General features: G+C 41.6%; 1 protein-coding gene across 11 annotated transcripts in view; it reads left to right on the top strand.

The window, feature by feature from the left end:
- The window catches only part of LOC138748799 (ryanodine receptor 1-like), a 394433-nt gene that overhangs the window by 278581 nt on the left and 95625 nt on the right, over nucleotides 1-20227 (top strand). For all 11 annotated transcript variants that reach the window (XM_069909562.1, XM_069909560.1, XM_069909558.1 and 8 more), the window contains 4 exons: nucleotides 2004-2063; nucleotides 3615-3752; nucleotides 3973-4085; nucleotides 11332-11428. In XM_069909562.1, coding sequence (XP_069765663.1) covers nucleotides 2004-2063; nucleotides 3615-3752; nucleotides 3973-4085; nucleotides 11332-11428 — 408 coding nt within the window. The remainder of the gene's footprint in view (nucleotides 1-2003; nucleotides 2064-3614; nucleotides 3753-3972; nucleotides 4086-11331; nucleotides 11429-20227) is intronic.

Raw genomic sequence — 20227 nt, 5'->3', positions numbered from 1 at the left:
GAAGAAGTGGCAAATGAGTTCAAGCCAGTTATGTATGGCGATGCACTTTGGAAAATCGAACTTAGGCAGAGGATTCTAAACAGTGGAGAGTAGAGAGATCTTCGGGTCCAGTTCCAAAGATCATTCAAGGTTGCTACACAAGTTGATAAGGTGTTAAGGCATATAGTGTGCTGGCCTTCATTAGTCGGAGGATTACATTCAAAAGCCGTGAAATAATGTTGCAGTTCTATAAAACTCTGGTTAGATCACACAGAGTATTGTGTTCATTTCTGGTCACCTTATTATAGAAAGGGTGTAGATGCTTTGGAGGGGATGCAGAGGAGATTTATCAGGCTGTTGTCTGGATTGGGGAATGAGTCTTATAAACCAAGGTTGACTGAGCTAGGGGTTTTCTCTTTGGAGGGATGACTTAATAGAGTAATATATATGATTATGAGGGGCATCGATAGGGTGGACAGCTAGCATCGTTTTTTTCCCAGGACTGCATTAGCCAATACCAGAGAACATATGTTCAAGTTGAGTGGAGAAAAGTTCAGGAGAGAAGTCTGAAGTAAGTTTTTACATAGAGAGTATTGGGTGCCCAGAATGTATTGTTGGGGGTGGAGTTGGAGGCTGGGACATTCAAAAGACTATTGTATGGACTCATGGATACAAGAAAATAGAGGGTTATGGGGGTGAGGATTAGATTGTTATGAAGTAGGTTTGTATAGTCAGTGCAACATCAGGGGCTGCAGGACCTGCTCACTGCTGTAATATTCTATAACTCTGCATAAGAAGTGTTGCCCAAATCAAATCAGAGCTGGGCTTGCACAGTGCATTACAGATTTCTGACATGGTTGGAGAGCAGAGAGACCCAAGGGTGCAGATACATAATTTCCTGAAAGTGGCGACTCAGGTGGAGAAGGTGGATGATGCAGTAAACATTTAGCATGCTTGCCCTCATTGGGCAGAGTAATGAGTGAGAAAGTTAGGACCTCAAAGTAGAGCTGTACAAGGCATTGGTAACAAGACACCTGGAGTACTCTGTACTTCTGGTCACCTAGCTATAGAAAATATGTCATTCATTTGGAAAGGATTCACAAGGATGTGTCAGTCATGCAAGTTATAGTTCTAGGGAGAGTCTGGTCCTTTATTCACTGGAGCATAGAAAGCAGAGGATGGCCTTGTAGATGTTTAAAATCAAGAGAGCATGGATAAAGTGAATGCTCACAGTCTTTTTGCCAGGGTAAATGATTTGAGAGCTGAAGGCATAGGTGAGAAGGTAAAGATTTAAGAGGGCAACTTTTGTATTCAGAGGGTGGTCTAAAACTGGAACAAGCTATCAGAAATAGGTGTGGTTTCAACACTGAAAACAATGGCTTTAGAAGCATATTGGACAAATATGGTAATAGCCCATACAAATGGTAATAGCCCAGAATGCCATCTTGTTTAGCATGGATGATTTGGACTAAAGGCTTATCTGTCGTGTCTGACTGTCTCACTGAATGGGATCATTTGCAATGTCTCCATCTTTCAACTGCCACTACTACATGTATGTCCATGCACTAAGAAAGGTTGCATCAATACACATCACCTTAACAGCATTGTCTGTGTTCAGAGTTGGAAAGGGAGGAAGAATTCTACCATCACATGATGGGCACTAATCAGAGATTAATCCACTTACTTTGGTAATGACACCAGAAATTGTGAATAAATTTGTCCATATAAGTTTTGGAGTTGTGCTTGAAATGGTCACACTGCAGCACATATGAGTCCATAGTTCTGTTGGAGCTCAGCAATTGTTCATGCTGAATGACTTACAATCCTGTAACAGAATTCTAAATCTTGATTGCACCTCCTTTATATGTAAAATGTCCGATAGAAAGTGGCTTTCATTTAATTAACAACAGCAAAAGTTGGTTAAACCCATGTGAAAATACCTTGAGCATAAGGATTATATTTGTGTCAGGTTAACATTTAATGGTCTGGCTTGGAATTAATATATTTCTTTCCACTCTGGACAGAAAGATACAGATGAAGAAGTGCAAGAGTTTCTTCAAGGCAATCTCCATTTGCAAGGAAAGGTAAAAGAATATCCTTTCATAACAAAAAGAAAATTCTATTTTATCACTTTATTTTTCTAACTACGAGTCTGGACAAATGTAAATTTAAAAATCTGCCAGGCAACACTTTGGATACAATTAATCCTCTCCTTGTTCTCTTGGGTCAAGTTACAGAAGAACCTTGGGCTGAAAGAATTGTCCATCCATAATAGAGCCTGCAGTGCACAAAACTGTGGGAGAAAATTAGCATCAGAATTGGAATTTATTGTCATGAACATGTCACAAAATTTGTTGTTTTGCACCAGCGTCTCGGGTTCAAATATTGCTATAAACCACCTCACAAAATAAATAAATATAGTGCAAAAGAAAAAGACAAAATGAGACAGTGCCGTGGATCATTGTTCATTCAGAAATCTGATGGCAGCAGGGAAGAAGTTGTCCTTTGGCCACTGAGTGCTCGTCTTCAGGCTCCTGTACCCTTTTTTTGTCATGGTAGCAGTGTGAGGAGGACATGGCCTTGGTGGTGTGGGGTCCTTGAGGATAGAGCCTGTTTTCTTAAGACACTGCCTCTTGTAGTCCTTGATGGAGTGAAGACTGGTGTCCGTTAGGTTGCATGATGAGTTAACAACCTTCTGGAGTTTTTTCTTGCCCTGAGTGTTGGCACCTCCATACCAAACTGAAATACAACTGGACAGAGTGCTCTCCACGGTACACCTGTAGAAATATGCAAGAATCTTTGGTGACATACCAAATCTCCTCAAACTCCTCACAAAGTCTAGCTGCTGGCAAGCCTTCTTCATAATTGCATTAACATGGAGGCTCCTGGACAGATCCTCAGAGATGTTGACATCCAGGAATTTGAAGTTCTTGACCTTCTCCACTGCTGGCCCCTCAGTGAGGACTGGTTCGTGCTCTCCTGACTGCCTCCTAAAATCCACAATCAATGTTTTGGTTTTGCTAATGTTGAGTGCAAGGTTGTGGTGCCACTATCTCCCTCCTGTACACTTCATTCATTGCCATCTGTGATTCTGCCAACGACAGTAATATCATCGGCATGTCGTGCAGGATGCATGGAAAGCAAAAGGCAGTTGATAGCTCTCAGCTCTTTGCCTCCCTCATCCATCCCTTTCAGCTTCTTTCCCTTCTTCCCTCTCCCACCTGTATCCACCCATCATCTACTAGCCTATACTCCTCCTTTCCCCCCCCCCCCCCCCCGCCTCACCACATCACCTCTTGTTTGGGTGTCTGTCTGATTTTCGGTACACCTGAAGAAGAGCTCAGGCTTAAAATGTTGACTGCCAATGGCCCTTCATGGATGCTGTATGACGAGTTCCTCCTGCATTTGTGTGTTGCTCTGTATATAGGCTCTTGTGACGGTTGATACAAACTTCGAGTTTAGTTCATCTTAAATCTCAAGTTTGCTGTATGGCCAGCTAAATTTATCTCATCCTTCCCCACCCCCCCCCCCCCCGCCCCTTTTCCCCTTTTTCTTAATTGGGCTGAAAATATTTGTAGGTTTGATTTATTTACATTGAATTAGTAACATATTTCTTTTTTAAATTTGCTTTGTAGTGTGAAAATTCTTCTTCTATGAGATGGCAGATGGCGTTGTACAAGGATATTGCTGGGAAAGCTGAAGACAGCAACAAACCTGAAAAAATAGTGAAACGGGTGCAGGAGGTCTCTGCAGTACTGTTTCACTTGGAGCAGGTACAGACATCCGAGATACATCACACCTTTTGCTGTCAGTCATCCTGGATGCACAGTCTGAAGAAATAAAAGCACCATTAGAGTTCTGTTTTCAGTTTATTGACTATAAATGTGCAGCAAATGATGACCCCCATCTGATGTTATAGCATTACAAGACTGAGCAGAGTAGCATTTTTGATTCGCCATGTCTTTAATATTTCTCCATAATCCTTGATTTTAGACAGAACATCCTTTCAAGTCCAAGAAGATGGTTTGGTACAAACTGTTATCCAAGCAGCGCAGGAGAGCTGTGGTAGCATGTTTCAGAATGACTCCTCTTTATAACTTGCCAAGGTAAGATGTTGGAGAAGTAGCACAGAACCAGAAAAAGAAAGGGTTTGATTCCATTTATCATCCCATGGAATTTTCATGTTTAATTGTTGGATATGAGGTTTCTTTAGTTGATTAACTATAAAAAAAATGATAAATCGAGCCCACTATCGTGTATTCTTTTATTTAAGATAGATTTAACATATGAGAGACAGAAATGTAGTCAAAAATGAAATGGAAGCACATTTAAAGCCCAGGAAGCTGAAGTCAAATGGGTCCAAAAGGGGTTATGAAATGCCGTTGGACAATGGGATTAAGGAAATTCCCAAACACAAGAAGGTCACTGGGGATCGGGCAGCACCACTCCAGGTCACAGGGGGAAGCTAGAGGAAGTGGGTTAGTATTCAACAAGATAAAGAAAAGGGCCAATCGGTGAGGGGATTTGATATTCTAGGGCATCTTGTTCTCAAGGAGAAGGTATTGGGCTTCTTGAAGAACATTAAAGTAGATAGGATCCAAGTCCAGATGGGTTTGTTTTTGTTCATTCAAAAGATGTGGGCTTCACAAGCTGAGCCAGCACTTGATTGCCCTCGAGAAGGGGGTAGTGAGTTGCCTCAGAAATACTGCAGCTCTTGCTGTGTGGGATCCCCACAGCATTGGTAGGGATGGAGTTTCAGGATTCCAGTCCAGTGATGGCAAGGGAATAATACATTTCCAAGTCAAGATGGTGCGGGGCTTGGAGGGCAATTTCCAGATGTTGGAAATCCATGCTTTGGCCACCCTTATTCTTCTAGATGGTAGTAGATTGGAATATTTTAGTGTTGCTGCAGTGCATCCTATCAATGATACAAACTGCAACTAGGTACATCAGTGGTGGAGTGAGTGGTTGTAGATGGGGGTGTCTACCAGGTGAGCTCCAATATCTTGTATGGCATTGAGTTACTGGAGTGTTGCACATCCAGATACTTGGAAATCTTTCTCACGGTTTGATGATGCAAAAGAGAGATTACTAGGGTCTTGTCAGACATATCCTCTTTTGCCACAGGTGAGGTCCCAAAGGACTGGTGAGTCGTCAATGTTGTCCTTTTGTTTAAAAGGGGGATTAAGAATAATCCAACAAATTATCAACTGATGAACTTCACATTATTGGAGATTTACATTATTTGGAAAATTATTGGAGAAGATTCTTGGGGAAAGGACATGCTGATATTTGGAAAAAGCATGGACTTAAGATTCAAGAATCCATTTATTGTCGTGAACACAAAAATCTGCCTCCTTTGTGTGCCCTGTAAAAACAAACAGAGAGGGGCTACCAGTCCAGGGCCATTCTCACAGCAAGAAAGAGGAGCAAAAGAGACCGATGTTCATGGATCCCACCACCTCTTCTGTGGCTGCTGCCTCCTCCTGTCTGCCCCTCCTTTAATCTCTGAAGCCACATGGCAGTGAATACAAGCTCAATACATCCAAGTCACAATTCCTCGGACCCTGCTTCCAAACCCCTGAAGGAATTGGGAAGTTGTCAGTACTTGAAGTCCTTTGGGACCCTGCTTGTCATTGGCACCCTCATGAACCCCAACCCTAACCTGGTTCACAGAAGCCAGTCACCAGCAGCCTAAGGTCTGGTGTGAGGTTAACGAGCTCTAAGGTGTAGAGCTTCTTCTCCGTGAAGGGGTTTCCCGTGCTCTGATGCTCTATGCTTCCTTGGAGCCCAGAGCCAGAAATGTCCAGGTTGCTAAACATAGGCACCATCATCTTGAATCTAGAATCTGAGGATCTTCACTATCAAAAAAATTCTGCCATTGACCGCATTTTCCAGGAGATTTAAATCTGCATATGGCTGTGAGTCAGGACAGTCACGCAGTACGATCCCGGAGAGGAACAGTGCAAGACCACATCTCTGCTCCCTGGTCACACTGACAGTGCTGCTTTAACAGCAGCTGCATCTTTTTATTAAAGATAGTCAACATGACTCTGTGTGAAGTAACGAAGATGATTGGCCAGAGGATGTTGTCCACACAAGCTTGAGTTAACCATTCATGGTAAGCTTGATCCCGAAGATTAAGGCACAGTGACTTGACAGATTGGATTCAACATATGCTTTGCCATGGAGGGTTGGATGTTATTTTGGAGGTCTTTGTCCAGTGTTGTTCCACAGGGATCAGTGCTGGAACCTCTGATGTCTGTGACATAATAACGCTGACAGAAGTGTCTGTGGACTGTTCAGTCAGTGCAGATGATACAACAAGTTTGGAGTGTGGACAATTTGAAGATTGTCATAAGAGATAGAGCATGATGTCAGGGTGAAGCCTAATAGTTCCTTAAAAGTGACAACATGAATGCATAGGGTATAACTGTCTTCATTGGTTCGATTTCAGATTTATTATCAGAGTATATACAACCCTGTGATTCTTTTTCCTGTGGGCCAGGCAGCATTACCACTTATTGGCAGTGCAAAAAGCGACTCAACATACATACGTAAACAAATGAATATATGCAAACAAACTCTGCAATGCAGAAGGAAAAAAATCAATGAAGTGCAAAAGTAAAAGACCTGAAATGTGTTGGTGATAGAGTTTGTTGTTGAGGAGTCTGTTGAATTTAAAAGGTGGGAAGTCATTTTGCAATTGTATTAAACCTTGGTCTCTGACCATGATCACATTCCCATCAAGGCTCACTCTCACCTTCTATCCAATACCCTGTCACCTCTTAGCCCCTCCGTGCTTTTGCTCCCGTCCCTATTTCTCCCCTTTGATATTACTTGATATCATCCTTCCCACTTTCGTCTCGTTGAAGTCCCAACCTGAAATGTTGACTGACTGTTTCTCTCCTTGGCTAATGCCTGACTTGTTGAGTCCCTCCAGCTCCTCTTTGTTAACACCAGTACACTTGTGAGCATTGATGCGAAGCAAGAAATTTTAAATACAAGATATACATTGAAGCAATGACTTTCACAGTCACTTCCTGTGTCTGAAAGAAGAGGCCCAAGGCTTCAGCTTGGGTTTCATTCCCATCATTTCCATGTTCATGTTTGCCTTGAGTATTTCAAATTGTCAGATCTGGTCCTGTTTTTGAAATTGTAGTTGTTTAACTGATAATGGAGCTGATTGGTGTTGAGCTAAAGAACTTGGGTGTTTGGATGCATTGTTTGTACAGTTTTGTGATTGTTCATCGAATTCTTGCACCACGAAAAGCAGGAAAAGTAAATAATGTTGTTATTAAAGATGAGGGAAAACAGGGATTAAAAATTGGGAAATCTCTGAAATTCATATATTTTAATGCCAGGAGTATTGTAAAAAAAGGTGGATGAGCTGAAGGTGTGGATTGATACTTGGAAGTATGATGTGGTAGCGATTAGTGAGACATGGTTGCAGGAGGGATGTGATTGGCAACTGAATATCCCTGGGTTTCGTTGTTTTAGGTGTGATAGAGTTGGAGGGGCAAGAGGAGGTGGGGTTGCATTGCTTGTCAGGGAGAATATTACAGCGGTGCCTAGGAAGGATAGATTAGAGGGCTCGTCCACGGAGGCTATTTGGGTGGAACTGAGGAGTAGGAAAGGAGAGGTTACACTTGTAGGGGTGTATTATAGACCACCCGGAGGGGACCGAGACCTAGAGGAGCAAATCTGTCGGGAGATAGTAGATATTTGTGATAAGCACAGGGTTGTAATTATGGGAGATTTTAATTTTCCACATATAGATTGGGAAACACATTCTGTGAAAGGACTGGATGGGTTAGAGTTTGTGAAATGTGTGCAAGATAGTTTTTTACACCAATATGTAGAGGTGCCGACCAGAGAAGGAGCAGTGTTAGATCTACTGTTGGCAAATGGGATGGGTCAAGTGACGGAGGTTAGTGTTGGCGAGCACTTCGGGTCCAGTGATCATAATGCCATCAGCTTCAATGTCATTATGGAAAGAGAGAAATCAGGGCCAAGGATTGAGGTTTTTGATTGGGGAAAAGCTAGATTTGAGGAGATGCGAAAGGACTTGCAGGGTGTGCATTGGGACAATTTGTTTTATGGGCAGGATGTAGTAGAGAGATGGAAGTCTTTTAAAGATCAGATTTTGAGAGTGCAAAAGCTTTATGTTCCTGTTAGGTTAAAAGGAGGGGCAAAAGGTTTGAGAGAGCCGTGGTTTTCAAGGAATATTGGAAACTTGGTTCGAAGAAAAAGGGAGGCGTACATTAGATATAAGAAGCATGGAGTTAAGGAGATGTTTGAAAGATACATTGAATGTAAGAGGAATCTTAAGAGAGGAATTAGGAAAGCTAAAAGAAGGTACGAGAAAACTATGGCAAGCAGGGTGAAAACTAATCCAAAAGAGTTCTACAAATATGTTAATGGTAAGAGGAAAGCTAGACAAAATTGGTTCCTTAGAAAATAAGAGCGGAAAACTGTGTGTGGAGCCTAGAGAAATGGGGGAGATATTGAACAGTTTCTTTTCTTCGGTATTCACTAAGGAGAAGAATATTGGGAGATGTAAGATAAAAAAAAGCAAATTGGGTAAATATGGGGAATATAGAGATTACAAAAGGTGTAATTTTAAGGCTTTTGAAGAATATAAAGGTGGATAAGTCTCCGGGACCAGACGGGATCTTCCCCAGGACATTGAGAGAAGTGAAGGAGGAAATAGCAGGGGCTCTGGCGGTAATTTTCCAACTGTCATTAGATATGGGGATAGTGCCGGAGGATTGGCGCATTGCGCATGTGGTTCCGTTATTTAAAAAAGGTTCAAGGAGGAAGCCTGGCAACTATCGGCCTGTAAGTTTGACGTCTGTGGTAGGTAAATTAATGGAGAACATTCTTAGAGATAGTACTTATAAACATCTGGATAGACAGGGTCTGATCAGGAGCACTCAACATGGATTTGTGGGAGGAAGGTCATGTTTGACCAATCTGATTGAATTTTTTGAAGAGGTGACTAGGAATGTGGGATGAGGGTAGCGCAGTGGATGTTGTCTATATGGACTTCAGTAAGGCCTTCGATAAGGTACCACATGGAAGGTTAGTTAGGAAGGTGCAGTCTTTAGGTATAAATTTTAAGATAGTCAAATGGATTGAACATTGGCTGAAAGGGAGAGGCCAGAGAGTGGTAGTGGATAATTGTCTGTCAGGTTGGAGGCCGGTGACCAGCGGTGTGCCTCAAGGGTCTGTATTGGGCCCATTGTTGTTCGTTATATACATTAATGATCTAGATGATGGGGTGGTGAATTGGATTAGTAAATATGCAGACGATACTAAGATAGGTGGAATAGTGGATAATGAAGAAGGTTTTCAAGGATTGCAGAGGGATTTGGGCTGCTTAGAAAAGTGGACTGAAAAATGGCAGATGGAATTTAATGCTGATAAGTGTGAGGTGCTTCATTTTGGTAAGAAGAATCAGAACAGGACATACGTGGTAAATGGGAGAGCATTGAGGAATACAGAAGAGCAGAAAGATTTAGGAGTAACGGTACATCGTTCCCTGAAGGTAGAAACTCACGTGAATAGGGTGGTGAAGAAGGCTTTTAGTATGCTGGCCTTTATCAATCATTGCATGGAATATAGGAGTTGGGAGGTGATGTTGAGATTGTAGAAGACGTTGGTGCGGCCTAATTTGGAGTTCTGTGTGCAGTTCTGGTCGCCTAATTATAGGAAGGATATAAACAGAGTGGAGAGAGTGCAGAGAAGGTTGACCAGAATGTTACCTGGGTTTAAGCATCTAGAGTATAGGGAGAGATTGGACAGATTAGGTCTTTATTCTTTGGAGCGTAGAAGGTTGAGAGGGGATTTGATAGAAGTATTTAAGATTATGAAAGGGATAGACAGAGTGGATGTGGATAGACTATTTCCGTTAAGAGGAGGAAAGATTAAAACAAGAGGACATGAGTTAAGAATTAAGGGGCAGAGGTTTAGAGATAACATGAGGGGGAACTTCTTTACTCAGAGAGTGGTAGCCGTGTGGAATGAGCTTCCGGGAGAAATAGTGGCGGCGGAGTCAATTGTATTATTTAAGAAAAGGTTGGACAGGTCTATGGATGAGAAGAAGATGGAGGGTTATGGGCATTGTGTAGGGAGGTGGGACTAGAGAGGGGTGTTTGGTTCGGTGTGGACTAGAAGGGCCTAATGGCCTGTTTCCGTGCTGTAATTGTTATGTTATGTTATGAAATGTTTAATAAAAGCATTTTTATTCTTGTACTCAGTGTGATCAGTTTTGGTGTTGAATAATTTATAAAGCAGCATTATTGCTTAAGAACAAATATCAAAAATATATCCTCTCTTCCAACAGACAAAATTAGTTAAACTTTGTGAATGCTTATCTGCAGCTGAGGCTTCACAGAGTGTGTGAGGAAACAGACTTTGCAAGTCTAGTATATCTACGGATGGTAAAGTAGACTTTGCATAACCATCTCGGACACTAAATCTTACAGCTCGCGATGCACATGGTCATTGACAAGTATATTGTACAATTACTGCAAAAATCTGATGGTCAGAGCAACAAGCTGAAGATCTGAAATTATTCTTTAATTAAAATAAGTTTAAGCACAAACTTTGGACAGTATGGTAAGTGTAGCGGTTAGCACAACGCTGTTACAATGCCAGCGAACGGACTGGGGTTTGAATCTGGCACTGAATGTAAGGGATTTGTACATTCTCCCCATAACTGTGTGGGTTTCCTACGGGGGCTTCAGTTACCTCCTCCTGTTCGAAATGTACCAGAGTTGTAGCCCAGGCTCATAGACCAAAAGGGCCTGTTAACGTGCTCTATGTCTAAAAAATTTTAATTTTTAAATTTAAACTAATGAATACTGCAATGAGTCAGAATTAGTGCAATCTAAGTTATGAGAGATGAGTGGGTATTATCAATGGCCAAACAATATCCAGTTTGGAAAAATCAGTCGAAAAGGAGAGGGAGGTCGAGAAATGGAGAGTGTTACTGTCAGCAGAAAGCATATTGAAAGTATACTTCAACCATTCATTTTATAATCACTGAAATTTCAAAGGCACTTTCAATATAATAACTTCATACAAATTAAAGCTAAATGAAGATGCTTTGGAAAAATGACATAACCTCTTTGTTTGTCATTAGGATTTCACTTGAACCTATATTTAAGTATTTTAGAGATAAAGAAGTAGTTGTATTTGAAGTAGAGACATTTAAACTTCTTTGTTCTCTGATCAGCAGCAAAATTGTACAAATGCTATTTCTAACAATTGTGTGATAAGATAGTTAACCACTAAGTCATGTCTTTATTCCCAAACCCTCCTGTTTTCAATTTCACCCTTCCTTAGGCACCGCGCATGTAACCTCTTCATCGAAGGTTATAGAAATTCCTGGATTGACACCGAGGAGCATTCGTTTGAAGATAAACTAATAGATGATCTGGCTGTAAGTACTGGTTTCTGTGAGCTGGCATGCAGCTGTGCTGCACCAGTACGTACAAGCCTGTTTCTGTACCAGTACGTACGAGCCTGTTTCTGTACCAGTACGTACGAGCCTGTTTCTGTACCAGTACGTACAAGCCTGTTTCTGTACCAGTACGTACAAGCCTGTTTCTGTACCAGTACGTACAAGCCTCTTTCTGTACCAGTACGTACAAGCCTGTTTCTGTACCAGTACGTACAAGCCTGTTTCTGTACCAGTACGTACAAGCCTGTTTCTGTACCAGTACGTACAAGCCTGTTTCTGTACCAGTACGTACAAGCCTGTTTCTGTACCAGTACGTACAAGCCTGTTTCTGTACCAGTACGTACAAGCCTGTTTCTGTACCAGTACGTACAAGCCTGTTTCTGTACCAGTACATACGAGCCTGTTTCTGTACCAGTACGTACGAGCCTGTTTCTGTACCAATACGTACGAGCCTGTTTCTGCACCAGTACGTACGAGCCTGTTTCTGTACCAGTACGTACAAGCCTGTTTCTGTACCAGTACGTACAAGCCTGTTTCTGTACCAGTACGTACGAGCCTGTTTCTGTACCAGTACGTACGAGCCTGTTTCTGCACCAGTACGTACAAGCCTATTTCTGCACCATCTGCCGTTGCTTGTATTTTTCCATCAAGTCTGTGGCACAGTGTAATGCCATGTCTCCCGTCAAGCTGTGTTGCATCTCTGGAAAATGGACATTGCTGAATCCATGCAATGAAGACTTTTGTATGGCAGAGCTATGATTAAAGCTACATTTTGTAAAAACAATGCTTTTTACTAAATTTTGCAAGTTCTTCATTTATAGAACAGTGCAGCCCAGGCCATTTGTCCCACAGTGTTGTCTCAATCCATCTAAACCTACTCTTCAATTAATCTAATTAATCCCTCCCTTACGGTCCATAAACCCCTAATTTTCATGGTGCATTTTTTCTTTTTAGCCTTTACTTGCTCAGATTCCTGCTGAAGTTGTATGCATGGATATCTCATGATATCTCAAGGTCCCATTAATATTGGAACTAGAACTACATGGACATTGAATAATACCAAAGATGGATTGTAAAGGAAATGAAGAGGTGGAAATGATACCATTTGGATAGTGATTCCTTCAATAGGACTGTAACGGTTACATTTGTTCATCAAAATGATTTGTCCATGTTCCCGTCCTCTGACTTGGATTAGCCTTACAAATATTGATTCACTTTCTTTTAATTCAACCAGTCCTTATGTTACAGTTGGACTATTTTTAATTCCATAATTATTCCATCCAGTTCTATAGAGTGATGAGCTGAGCTCAGAATTCTCATCATTCTACAATGTTCTATAATGTTTCCAACTTTGTTAAGTAATCATGTGCTTACCACTGGTATATGGTAGAATTATCCCCAAAATTCAATTTCACAAGGATGTACAAGATGGTTATTGGAGCATGGAGACATTTTTAAATTAATTTTGTAATTTGTAATGTATGTCTATTTTAAAAAGTACATTGACACAATTAACCAAACTGAGCCTGAATTCTGGATAAAATAACAGTCAAAATTCATGAATTGTTGGTGTTTTAATATACCAAACAATCAGCAACGGGAAGGAAAAAAAGAATGAAAGGTAAAAGATCCATTATTGTCACGTAATACTGCATTTAGAGCGCAACATGCATGAAATTCTTTAACTTCGACAACAGTAAGAAAGACAGAGTCGCCTCTTTATCCAGCGCCCTTCACAGAAATGAGGCCCCAGCGAGGAATAAACTCTCAACCCCTGGTTTACAAGACCAGTACTCTAACCACTGAGCTTTGAGCCATAAGATGTGAGAAAGAAGGGAGAATAAATAATTAGAATGAAGAAACAAACATATTTTATAAAATTGGGTACAAAGAAATATTACTCTTATTGCCTAAGTATCAGCTTGTAATTCATCCAATTTCACTGAAATAACAATTTGTCTTGATGCAAATTGCCAATGGTCATCAGTGTATCATTTGCCACTTACAACTGCCATATTATTAGGCTTGTGTGCTCAATTTTATTGTCCATGGGTAACAAAATCAACATCTCATATCCCTCACAATCTGGAGTAGTCCTGTTTGGTCCAATATATACAGTAGAATGAGATTTCAACATCTTAAGTTGATAACCCTTGATCAGAACAGCAGAATCTGTTTCATGATGCCAAAGGATTATCCTTGGGTGAAAGTACTTTGTAACCATAGTGAGATTTCCAAGCCAGTGAGTTTTACATTGCGCAGAACCGCACCATTGCAAATAGTTATGCTTCATACGAACCTCCTCAAAACCTCTCCATCTAAGCATTTGTTTCTTTCCCATATTTTTACTTTGCTTTTCCATAAATGCCGGTACTTGAGATGTTCCAGTGAGTGCTTGTCATGCACATTCTGATCACGGCTTGTACATTCCAGTTTGATTTGGTACTTGGTGGATCTTGCATGATACCAAGTACCCTGACAATGAAAATATCACTATGTCGCCCTATTTCTATCGAGTCAAGTGTCTTCATGTCCCAGCCTGTTCAATCTTTCCTGATATGTTTTGGTATCATTAAAATAAGAGGGGTCTGTTAGTACAGCAATTACTAACTGCAACTGAATGTGCATTTCCTTCAGCTACTCCAATTTCCTCCAAAATCCCAAAGGTTGTGTCTGTTTTTTGATCCCTTTGCCCCTCTCCCAATTAATTAGGTGCTTATTTTTCAAGGGCCCTGTGTTCTCTTACTCTTCCATGTATGACCTTAGGCTTTTCCACATTAGAATATAGTCTATCTGCAGTTCGATCCCGGTATTTTGTTGCTGTCCTCCGGTGCCCCAAAGTTCTGTTTTCTCCAAATGATAAACAAGAGTTATCACAGCACTGTTTCCTATGGAAGATCAGATCCCATATTTAGTCAGTTTCAGTTGCTTCTTGCCAAGTGCTTGGTTATTATAAAGAGTGCAGAATGGATCTAGGGAGCGGCATTGTGGAATAACAAGTAGAAAGCATTGACCTCTACAGGTCAGAGTTAATATTGCAAATTGATGATCCCTTTTCCCTGCCAACTAAATTGCCCACATTTGTTCCTGATCCCTCTAAACTTTTGCTGTCCAATAACCTGTGTAAATGCCTTTTGAACATTGCAATTGAACTTGCTTCTACTACTTCCTCTGGCAGCTCATCCCACATACTTACCTCCCACTGCGTTTAAAAAGCTGTGCCCCCCTGTCCTTCAATTCTTACCTAAAATCTATGTTTTCTAGTTTTAGACTTGCTTATCCTGGGGAGGGAGGGGGACAGACAATTACTGCTTTATCGATGTCCCTCATAATTTTGATATACCCTGAGATCACCTCAGGGAGAAACATCCCAGTCTATTAGGCCTCTTTATTAGTCAAGCCTACCAGTTCCAGCAATATCCTCATGAATCTTTCTGCAACTTTTGCAGCTTAATGACATCATCCCTATAATTGGGCCACCAGAACTGTGCAGAATACTGTATGGTCTCCCCAGCACCTTGTACAGTTGTATTCTTGTACTCAATGCCCCTATTGATAAAGGCCAGCTCAGCAAATACCACCCTGTCTACTTGTGATGCCAGTTTTAGGGAACTACATGCCTGAATGTTCCACATTCTCCAGGATGCTACCATTTTCAGTATTCTGCCTTGGTTTGACTTATAAAAATGGGGCACCTCCCACTTGTCTGAGTTAACTTCCATTTGCCATTCCTTGCTCAGTTCTCCAGTTAGTCTAAAGCCTGTTATTAATTTTGACAAACTTCTTCACTGTCCTGCTAAACGAATGTTGGTGTCAAAAACTTTTGCAGGGAAATTCACTGGTGCTACTGTGGAGGGTTTAAAATAGAGTAGCAGGGTGACGGAAACCAGAACAGCACATGGGATTGCTGATGTTATTGCAAACAAGTCTGAAAGGACAGCCAGGAAGAGGCAGGTTAATGAACACAGTGAGACCAATGGACTGAATCGTGTTTAATGCAAGGAGTATTATGGGTAAGAGAGATGAACTTAGAGCCTGGATTAGTACATGGAACAATGATGTGGTCATTACAGGGACTTAGCTGAAAGAGAGTCAGGAGTGGCAGCTCAATATTCCTGGGTTCTGATGTTTTCAATAGAGAGGAGAGGAAGGTAAACAAGTTGAAGGCGTTGCATTACCAATCAGGGAGTGTCACAGTTGTACTCAGTGAGGACATATTGGAGATGGCTCATCCATTGAAATGGTATGGGTACAGATCAAAAATAAATGCAATTACTCTGAATGGGTTCTCTTATAGGCCTCCTGATAGCCACCAAAAGATGCAGGTGTGGAGACAGATTCTGGAAAAGTGTAAAAGCAATAAGGTTGTCATCATTTCCCTACCGTTGACTTGGACTTCCTTAGTGGTGGAGGTTTAGGTTGGAAGAGACTATAAGTTGTATCCAGAAGGGTTTTTTGAAGCAACCTGTACACAGTCAAACCAGAAAAGGGGTCACACTAGATCTTGGTCTGGAAAATCAGCATAACCTGGTTGATAGGTGTTTCACTGGAAGGGTGATTTGCAAATAGCAATCACAATTCCTCAAGTTTCAAAAAGGTTATGAATAAGTGCAAGCCTGGACCTCATGGAAAAGTCCTAAAGTAGGAATGGGCAAGTTATGACAGGATTCGAAAAGCTTTGGGGTCGGGGGGGGGGTCGGTATCTGGTGTTTCAGTTGATTGGGAGGAGCTGTTATCGGCAAGTGGACAGCTGATGATGGGAGATATTTAAGGACCAGCTGATCAGAGTCTGGGACTGGCAAAGAAAGGAGCAGGATGACGAGGGAAGAGAACCTGGACTAGAAAGAAGGTGAACTTAGTCAAAAAGAAAAAGAAGATGCGCGTGAGGTGCAGGAAAAGCCTTGATCTGATGGGGCCCTAAAGCAATATAGAAATTGCAGGAAGAAACTCAAGCAGGGAATGAGAAAGGTCAAAAGGGGCGATGCAATGTCTGAGATGAGCAGGATTAAAGAGAATCTCAAGGGTACATGAGAAACAAGATGGGGGTTAGGTTAATTGGGATGTTTGGGTGGCATGGGCTTATGGGCAGAAAGGGCCAATAACTATGTCTAAATTCAAAAATGTGATTTAGGCCTCTTCTGTCTAACAGATATTTTCTGCTAACTGAAGATGATGTATTAAATTGAAGCAATCGTTAAGCAACAATGAAAACTAACTACAGTATATTGTTGTGTCACACTTTAACAATACATTCTGTGGAATTTTGCAACTTAATGTACAGTTTGTGTGCTGACATTGTCCAGCTGTGTTCCATGTTTGCTGTAATGCACTTGTATTCTATTGTATTTAAAATGATTCCTCATTGCCCTTAATTCCATTTCTGCTCTCCTTGAAAACCTTTGAAGATTGAGACAATAGTATTTTAGTTTGGAAGCCAATCTGCTTGTTTGGGTTAACTGATCTTTTTCCCTTGTTACCTCAGGGCATCAACAGGAGGATGCTGTACCTATTGTTCTCTCTTCTGCAATTATACTGATGCAGATAAAAGATCTTAGCTCTTTTAGGTTGTATTTTGTCTCAAGCACAATGGAGAGATGATATGTGTTCTCCACAGCAGCTTATCTCAACCTTTGTTTTGGCTATGGCCCCCTTAGGGCTCTGCTCAAAGTTTATGGGCCCCGCTTCCCTGTGAAGCAATCAAATTTTGGTTTCTTCCATACTTCTCTCCTATCTACTACATAAAAATTATTCTAAAAAAAGTTACCTGAGGTGAAAAGAAAGCAAGGCTTTTTACTTAAATGTGCTGTGGCCCCAATGAGGGCTGTGAGGTCCTTGTGGCGAGGGCTGCTGTACAGTGTAAATGGTCAGGAGGCAGACCAACAGCTTTGACTCTTTCCATGTCAAAGCAGCCAGTAAAAGGAAAAGTAGCCAGAGATGAGTGGCCCTTTTGGAGTAGCTTTTTTGGGAGTGGCAGTGCTCGAGGAGAAAGTGTGGTCAATATGGGTAAGTGCAGAGACTTTGACTTCAGAGGTACAAGTAATGGCAGGTCAGATCTTTGTTATACTTTACAAACAGTTCAGTTGGGACGGTCAGAGCAGAGGTACACCCCTTTTGCAGGATGTGACACATCAGAGGGACTCCCAATATCCCTGGATACTACACTTGTGGGCAACTTTTTCAGCTGCAGCGTCTTAAGGATTTGGAGCTGGAGTTGGATGAACTCAGGATTGTCTGTGAGGCAGAGAGCACGTAGATATGTGGACCCAAATAAGGTGCAGGCTGCTGGTAGCTGGATGGCCACAATGTAAAGGAAAGGGAGTAGGTAGACAGTGCAGAGCTCCCCTGCAGCCATTCCCCTCACTAACAAGTGTACAACTAGCATTCTGAGGTGGGGGGGAGCGGGATGGGGAATCCATCAGAAGACACCATTACTGGCCCTGAGGCTCAGCAGGAAATAGTGGTCAGGTAGAGTGATAGTGGAAGAAAATCCCATAGGTAAGGACCGAGATGGATATTGCTGTGGCTGTAAATGAGATTGCAGAATGGTGTTGTCCCACTTGTTCCAGGATACATGACATTCTGAAAGGGGGTTGGGGGGGGGAAGGAGTGGTGAGTAGCTGGAGGTCTTGGTCCATATTGGTACCAATGACATAGATAAGAAAGGAGATGTAGTCCTGCAGGCTGAATTCAGGGAGCAAGGTGGTCATTTAAAATCCAGAACTTCCAGAGTTTTAATCTCACAATTGCTACCAGTGCCATGTGCTAGAGAACTAATTACTCCCCTACATTTTCCTCACCTTGTATAAACGTCCTCTGGTGTTTGCTGGTTTCACTCCAGGAAAGAATTACTGGCCGTCCACCCTATCCACGCCTCTCAAAATCTTGTAGACCTCTATTAAGTCACCTCTCGTCCTTCACTCCAAAAAAAAAGCCCAAGCTCAGCTAATCTTGCCACATAAGTGACAGTCTCCAATCCCGGCAACATCCTGGGAGACAGTCTCCAATCCCGGCAACATCCTGGGAGACGGCCTCCAATCCCGGCAACATCCTGGGAGACGGTCTCCAATCCCGGCAACATCCTGGGAGACGGTCTCCAATCCCGGCAACATCCTGGAAGACGGTCTCCAATCCCGGCAACATCCTGGGAGACGGTCTCCAATCCCGGCAACATCCTGGGAGACGGTCTCCAATCCCAGCAACATCCTGGGAGACGGTCTCCAATCCCGGCAACATCCTGGGAGACAGTCTCCAATCCCGGCAACATCCTGGTAAATCTCTGCTAAACACGATATTCCAAGTGGGGTCTCACCAGAGTTGACTCCACCAGTTGATGCTCCAGGTTAAAATAAAATCATAATTTTTTAAAAATCTTGGGTTCTCTGACAATATTGTATCCATATCCAATACCTTGCGTCTAAACTTTAAACCACACAACAAATGGTTAAAGGATCAGCAATTGAGACTCATGTTATAATGCCGTATTTCCTTCCCAGTTCTTGGCCATGTCACTGAAATATCAAAGGAAAACTACCCATTCTTTTTGGATCATCCTGGAAAGCAAAGATGGCATTTTTTTTTCTATGGCACACTGTTTTGTTAAACCAACCTCTTCTGATTTTTCCATCTTTGCCCTCACTGCTAAATGCAAGAGATTATAGATATCATTTGTCAGGAAGATTGGAGCCTCAGGATAAAGTTTCAAAGGTTTTCCAGCCCTAGAAAGGAAGTGGCATCTTTCTCTTGTTGTTTACATCCTGTTGCCTCCACCTTATTTAACTTGGCATACCTCTGTGCCTAAAGTGCTCTGTTATTACTATAATGTTTTGTTCCTGAACTACTCTTCTCTTTTCCTTGAAATTTGTCATTTACTTTCTTATTTAAAAAAAAAACTTTTGATTTTCTGTTCCTGCAAATGAGGATTATTTTAACATGAAGGTTTATTTTCTTCAGAGAGCTATTCTTCCTCCTTTTCCTGTTGCATGTATTCTATTTATTTTCCCAGTTATTGGAAGAATAATGCCTACAACAATAAAACTGATAATCCAGCACCCTGAAAACATTACAGTTGCTGGATCAGCATATTTTACAGGCTTGTGGTTATTTTTTTTGGTTTATGAGCACACTTTTATTTCTTGATTTTATACTACATACAGTTGTTTAATGACATTTCCAGTGAAGCAGGTGAGTGCAGGAAACAGACTTCTGTGAGTATAAAACGAGCTAAGGCATGTGTTTGAAGGGAGAAAGGTAACCAGGGCTTCAGTGAATTTAAAGGAAGTTCAGGTCCTGGAGTCCGTGTGAGTTAAAAAGGAGTGCAGGTGCAGAACCAGGTGATCCAAATGCAGAGCCATCCGGATATCCAAACCAATGCCTTGTCGATTTTCTGAATCTTACTGAGTGAAATCAGTTTGTGCAGAAGCCAAAAGTAAGCCAAATGTACCAATAGTTGGAAGAAACCCACCAGTAATTAACTTTGAAGTGGTTGATTTTACTAGCAGTTCAATGTTCTGCAAGTGCATTGTAACAGCTGTAAAAAAAAAAATAATTATTTGCTAATAAAGCCCATGATCTGCCCAATCAGCTTACATCGACCTGGTGACGCTCCAGGGTAATTTGTCCCCAAATGGATACTTCACAGAATAAACATTTTGGAAGTATAAAAGCACTTGTGGGAGCCAGAATAATGGGTGATATGAACTCAATCATTGCTCTTCGGTCCGAATAAAACATGAAACACACTTGCAAAGTAAAACAATTTGGAGAAGAAGCTACAGAAAT

This window comes from Narcine bancroftii, chromosome 13 (assembly GCF_036971445.1).
Source record: "Narcine bancroftii isolate sNarBan1 chromosome 13, sNarBan1.hap1, whole genome shotgun sequence".
In the NCBI taxonomy this organism is placed as follows: Eukaryota; Metazoa; Chordata; class Chondrichthyes; order Torpediniformes; family Narcinidae; genus Narcine; species Narcine bancroftii.
This window is presented reverse-complemented; position numbering and strand designations above follow the sequence as displayed.